This window comes from Apium graveolens, chromosome 7, assembly GCF_009905375.1.
Source record: "Apium graveolens cultivar Ventura chromosome 7, ASM990537v1, whole genome shotgun sequence".
Taxonomy (NCBI): domain Eukaryota; kingdom Viridiplantae; phylum Streptophyta; class Magnoliopsida; order Apiales; family Apiaceae; genus Apium; species Apium graveolens.
In genome coordinates, this window is record NC_133653.1 from 602,053 (window position 1) to 607,468 (window position 5,416).

Below are 5,416 nucleotides of genomic sequence, written 5' to 3' on the forward strand. Positions count from 1 at the left end.
TTCTTTAGCTAAAGATGCCCTCAACACTGAAAGAGTGTCGTGTTTTGTGTGGTCGATCAATTTATACTTTGTCTGTTGAAACCTTTTTTTACTACTGGGACATTCCAACCATCCATTGCGGATCTCAGCTTAGTATGTGAAATTATGCAATTACGAGTAACCTCATTTTAAGCTTTGCTAAAATTGCTTCTTAGGAATAAGTCCGAGTAAAATAATATGAGCATGATTAGAAATGCAAAAAAATAAATAACTGAAGAGCAATGTCTAACATATTGTTGTTGAATTTGGGTACACCTGAAGAGCTCGGTTGGAGTAAACGAAGAGACTAAGAAGAGGAGTCAAGCAGTGCTATCCAAGTTGTAAGGAAGAAACACCTGTAATGTGGTTTGGGTGAATCTCATGGTTTAGAACTCAGTTTTGCCAAATGTTGCAAGGGAATAAAAATAAACAGCCAAGTGTAGTAGTGTGTAAGAACAGCCAAGTATTTTTGCAAGGTTTGTGCAAGGTTTGTGGATTAATTAAGCAAGCAAATCATTGTAAAAGTTTCAGATCCGGTGGCAGGTACAACAACTGCGAAATTAACTAAAAAGTATATGTTTTTAAAGTTCGGTTTATTAATTAATCCTGTGCTTGCTTCATATATGGTACTAATTGAAGTATCGCAAGCATTGATAGATCGATTTCAGATCACTGAGGGATGGCCTGGAAAGTGCTCATTGAAAAATAAAATGATAAAGTATCCGATCAGGTTTGCTATCATGTTTGTGCAAGCAAACCTATCATGATATAATTTCCGAAAATTTGTAACTTATTCTTCTATTGTTATCACATATATCTATACTATACATGACGAAAGTTCTATGAATACCACTTTTTCATCGGAGACCTTGGAGATCACATATGTTCTGCAATCAAAACACTTTAAAATATATTATTTTATGAATTATGTTTTACAAGTATCACTAATTCATTAAAATTGTTGAAGATCATTTAAGTTTAATAGGTAAAATTTGTATGTTATGCAAGCTAAACAAATGTTTTGCAAACTTAACATGTTTTGCAGAATAAAATATTTTTATAATGTTTTACATGCGGTACATATATGATATTCAAGATTTTGAATAAAATAAGGATCTTTGTAGAGCATGATTCGCAAAATAATATGTTTTACAATGTTTTTGTGCAATATTTTGCTTGCAGAACATAAGTGGTCTGCAAGGTCTCCAAAAATAAGTGGTCTTCATAGAACTTAACTTTACTATATATTATACATTACTTCCTAAAACATATGTTAATACCTTCCAAAAGCAAAGTTTAAAACATATAATTTAGTTAAAAAATTAAATCATGTATCTAATATATCTACAAACTCTATAAATTATTATACAACTTAATTTCTAATCATACTTAACTTCTTTTATACCTCTTTTAGAGAAAACCAAACACTTCCAAAATTAACTTTAGTAATTTAAATTATAATATAACAAACTAATTAATCAATCTATCTGTACTATTATATTATGAGCAAAACATTGTTTTATTTGGTTAACACATTACTCTCGCCTTCTTATAGCAAACCGATCTATGGCCTGTGATAGGAGGACTTTTTAAGATTTTAACTATCTAAAATTTTGAATGCTTCAATAATATAATACATACGCAATAATATATAAATATTTTAACTTCATTAATCTAAATAATATATAATTATTATTTTTTGTAACTTATTTTTATAAATTATTAAAATAATAAAATTACAAATAATATAATCTGTCCGTGCATCGCACGGGTTATAGGCTAGTATACACAATGTACAAAAAAATAAAAATACACAATAAATCAAGAATATTTGGACAGTAGAGGTGTTCTATTGATTCTAGCTCACACTATTCCAGTAACTGTTCTCCCACCTCTGCACTTGCTTTACTACACCAGCCTTTTCGCTTACCAATTTGCCAAAAGCTTCGGGTGTATATGGGGAAGGCAGTGTGCATGGACTTTCCAAAGAAGGACTCTTCACTAATGAATTCATCTTAAACTTCTTCTCTGTCCCTTCTGCATTGCAAGCCATTGTTTCTGAACAAAATTCAACAGCTTTTTCGGGTATTTTTGGCTCAAAACTTAGGAGCTTTGCGTATTCGTTTAACAAATGAAACATGTAGTCATAAACATAATCCATCTTTAACTCGTCTTGGATAAAGGTGCTAGCAGCCTTTCCGATTTCCTGTGCCTGCATTTGCGATATATTAGAGGATCACATAAACAACTTTAATGATGAGAATGAATCTGAAGGAGGAGTAAAATACCTTCTCTGTATTGAGATTTCCCCATTCCACTGCATATTCTATTGATCTGCATTTGTCATCGTTGTTGATTGGCCAGTAATGTTCCAAGGGCTTTAGGCTTCTCACGAAGAAGTCATAGTAATCTGGTTTCACTAACAAAGTAACTGAATCACAGGCTAATATGTACTTTTCACTAACTGACCAAGCATATCCTTCAATATAAATCTTGTACCTACACATTGATCATGTGTCTGAAATTGTAAGAAACAAGAATGAAAACAGATACTATAATATGAAATTTAGGTACAGTTTACATACCTATAAGTGCATTGATTTGCAACATTTGACTGCTGAAATCGTTGTTGCCCTTCGCGAATCCAGTCCTGGAAAAAAAAAACAAAAAATGACTCGATTACCTTCAACAGATTGATTTGAGCAAATGGTATAGTTTACTCACTGGCCTAATGAATTCATTTTTTTACCTGAACGAAAAGACGAGCATTCCAGTCATGTTCTTCAGAAATATTGCACTTCAGCAGGTCTTTTCTGTTGTCTACGACGAAAGGGTTTCCTTTCCAATAAGCATATGGTTCCCTGTCCATCCATTTGACCTTACTGTTCCCTTCTTTCATTTCTTTCAGTATCATTTCCCATGGCTTTATATTTATTTCAGCCCTTGAAATGCATTAACAGCTTTTCAATCTTTCAGGTTTACATTCCAAGCAATCTAATCCTAATAGATATAGTTTAAAGTAGTTCTACCGAGTTCAAAACATAAATATGTAATATCTTTCAAGCTCCGCAACATTATTTCCACAGGAATCTAAAAGATAGTAAATATTTAAGGCACAAAAAGAAACGATATTTATCAACAGTTGAGTTAAACTTCGAAATTTACCATCCCCAGAAGGACCAATCAGGAAAGACAATATCACTAGTCCATTGATCACCACAATATCTGAATAATGGCGGAGTGGGGACATTGAGTCTGCGATACAAATGTGATTTCACCACTGGTTTGTCATCAGTATCAAACATCAATTCCAGATCCGGAAGTCTACCAGGATACCTTCTTAATAACTGCAGAATCCCCCATATTGTGAACACATCTCTAGTTTGTATCGACTTCCTGAACTTCTCTATGTAAACCTTTCCTTGCACTATCACTAGTCGAAAATGTGCAGTCCTTTTCGCCTTATCCACCATGTTCCTCGTGATCCCTGTTGCCTTAAACGGCTTTAAATCTTCATATATCCAGCGAAAATACTCAGGGCATGTTGCACTTGCTCTTGAATCATCACAAGCTTCCTTAGTTCTCAAAACCTTAGGATAATTTGATGGACACATTTGTGTCACATTTTCACCTGAACAATAAAGGGGTATCTCGACTCTTTCCTGGATTTTAACCTTTTCCGGGATTTTCTTCAGTTCATCCGTCTGTGTAATTCTCTTATTCTCTTTGGCAACAATAATCACATTATCAACATAAACTTTACTCTGCTAAAGATTGAAAAACACAATCATCTACTAATGTATGCGACAAAAAACACTATATAGCAAAATTTATTTCAAAAATCATATAAACTTACATGATTGATCACAGAAAACATAAATGCTGCAGCCACAAAAATGAAAATATACAGAATAGTTGTACTGATTCCAGATGCCTTCTTTAGCACTGGCAAACGCCATAAGTTAGCTCCAGATGTCTCTCTCGATAGCCTGATCGATAAATATCCCATAATAAAAATTCGCATTCAAGAAATAAATCTTATTTTTAAATTTTTCAATGCAATTACCCAGTATCCAATTCATTGCAAGTCCTAATAGAGTAAGGTAATTTAATTCTACAAGCACTAATAGATATTTGGTCTGCAAATTTTCTATATCTGATAAGTCCATTAATATACTCTGTCTACCAATTATGTACAACTTTCATATAAAATTCCACTTCACTGTCCCTATCAAATGCACACATACATAACTCAAGTGTATAAATAATTTATACACATATATAACGAATGCATGTTTGCAGCAAAACCTCTTACGGAGGAGAACGCACACTGACCAAGATTCGTTACAACCACATAATAAGAACACATTCTGATCAAGATTCGTTACAACCATGTAATAAATTTCACTTAAAATCGAGTCTCGAAATTAATTACCAACCACACATTGTCCATGTAAATAAAATATAATTAAAAAAATAACATGTATATCAATGTAACAAAAGAAACAAGAGGCTTGTGTTGATTTACCAGTCAATATTTTTCATCTCAAAATCAGAAACTCTGTTGTGAGAAGTCCAGAATCTTGTTCTTGCTTAAAACCCTTGTGTGTGGATAACTATAATGTTGATATGTATGGTGTAGAAAATATTGTACGTATAGATTATTATGAATATAGACAAACAAATGGGATGATATATAACAAAGTTAGATATATAGTAATAGGGTTGTGAAAGTGAAAAAAAATGAGGGTTTTAAGGGTTTTTGTTGGTTTGTAAATTTGTTTGGTAACAGAAAGTTGAATTTCTTTAGAATGTTAAGGCTAGTAAAACTCTATAATTTGGACTTGTTAATTTGTTTTAATTTGGACTTTGATAATGTGTTAATTAGGTGGTGCTTATCTAATTTCCAACTTTATTTTTTAAAATATTTTTTGTAAATTTCTATTGAAAAAAAAAGAAAAAGAAGAAAATGACAGTATTTTCGTGTAAATTTTTGTAAGTTTATGTTAAAATTAAAGAATGATGAATTTATTGTTGTAGCATTATATCAAGAGTAATCTTTGATGATCAAAATTTGTAAAAAAAAGTTAAAAAATGATATGGCATGACACGTGTCGCGATTTAATTTGTGGAAACATATGAATGTACGCGAGATCTCATATTATTTTAACAAAAGTTATAATTTATAAAGTATTTGGAAAAAGAAGGAGTCTCTATCATTTTCCTTTTATCAATACTTTTTTGCTTACCGTTATTGCTCCGATTAAATTATTAGTTAGTACATAATTATTCATTTAATGGCTAATAGATATTCTAATTGATTACACATTAACTTTTCAGAGTCTTGATGAAAATCTTTTTAAAAAAGATACTAAAAAGTCAAAATACCATGAATTTA

General features: G+C 31.6%; 1 protein-coding gene across 2 annotated transcripts; it reads right to left on the reverse strand.

Annotated features, from left to right (window-relative positions):
* Positions 1 to 1,812: 1,812 nt before the first annotated feature.
* Positions 1,813 to 4,698, reverse strand: LOC141670654 (uncharacterized). 2 transcript variants are annotated; one of them, XM_074476602.1, is made up of 7 exons: positions 4,547 to 4,698; positions 3,875 to 4,007; positions 3,184 to 3,782; positions 2,768 to 2,960; positions 2,604 to 2,668; positions 2,307 to 2,517; positions 1,813 to 2,230 (listed from the first exon to the last, which is right to left on the reverse strand). In XM_074476602.1, exons 1-7 carry the CDS (start codon positions 4,561 to 4,563, stop codon positions 1,877 to 1,879), a joined length of 1,572 nt encoding a protein of 523 aa, XP_074332703.1. In that variant the 5' UTR covers positions 4,564 to 4,698; the 3' UTR covers positions 1,813 to 1,876. The 2 variants fall into 2 exon arrangements, with proteins under 2 accessions (XP_074332703.1, XP_074332702.1); XM_074476601.1 differs by having other exon boundaries at positions 3,184 to 3,785.
* Between the last annotated feature and the right edge of the window lie 718 nt (positions 4,699 to 5,416).

Coding starts and splice junctions, on each gene's coding strand:
- LOC141670654 (XM_074476601.1), bottom strand. Junction 2,669..2,767: donor ATGCTCGTCTTTTCGTTCAG/GTAAAAAAATGA, acceptor TTTTTTTTCCAG/GACTGGATTCGCGAAGGGCA. Junction 2,231..2,306: donor GAAATCTCAATACAGAGAAG/GTATTTTACTCC, acceptor TCGCAAATGCAG/GCACAGGAAATCGGAAAGGC.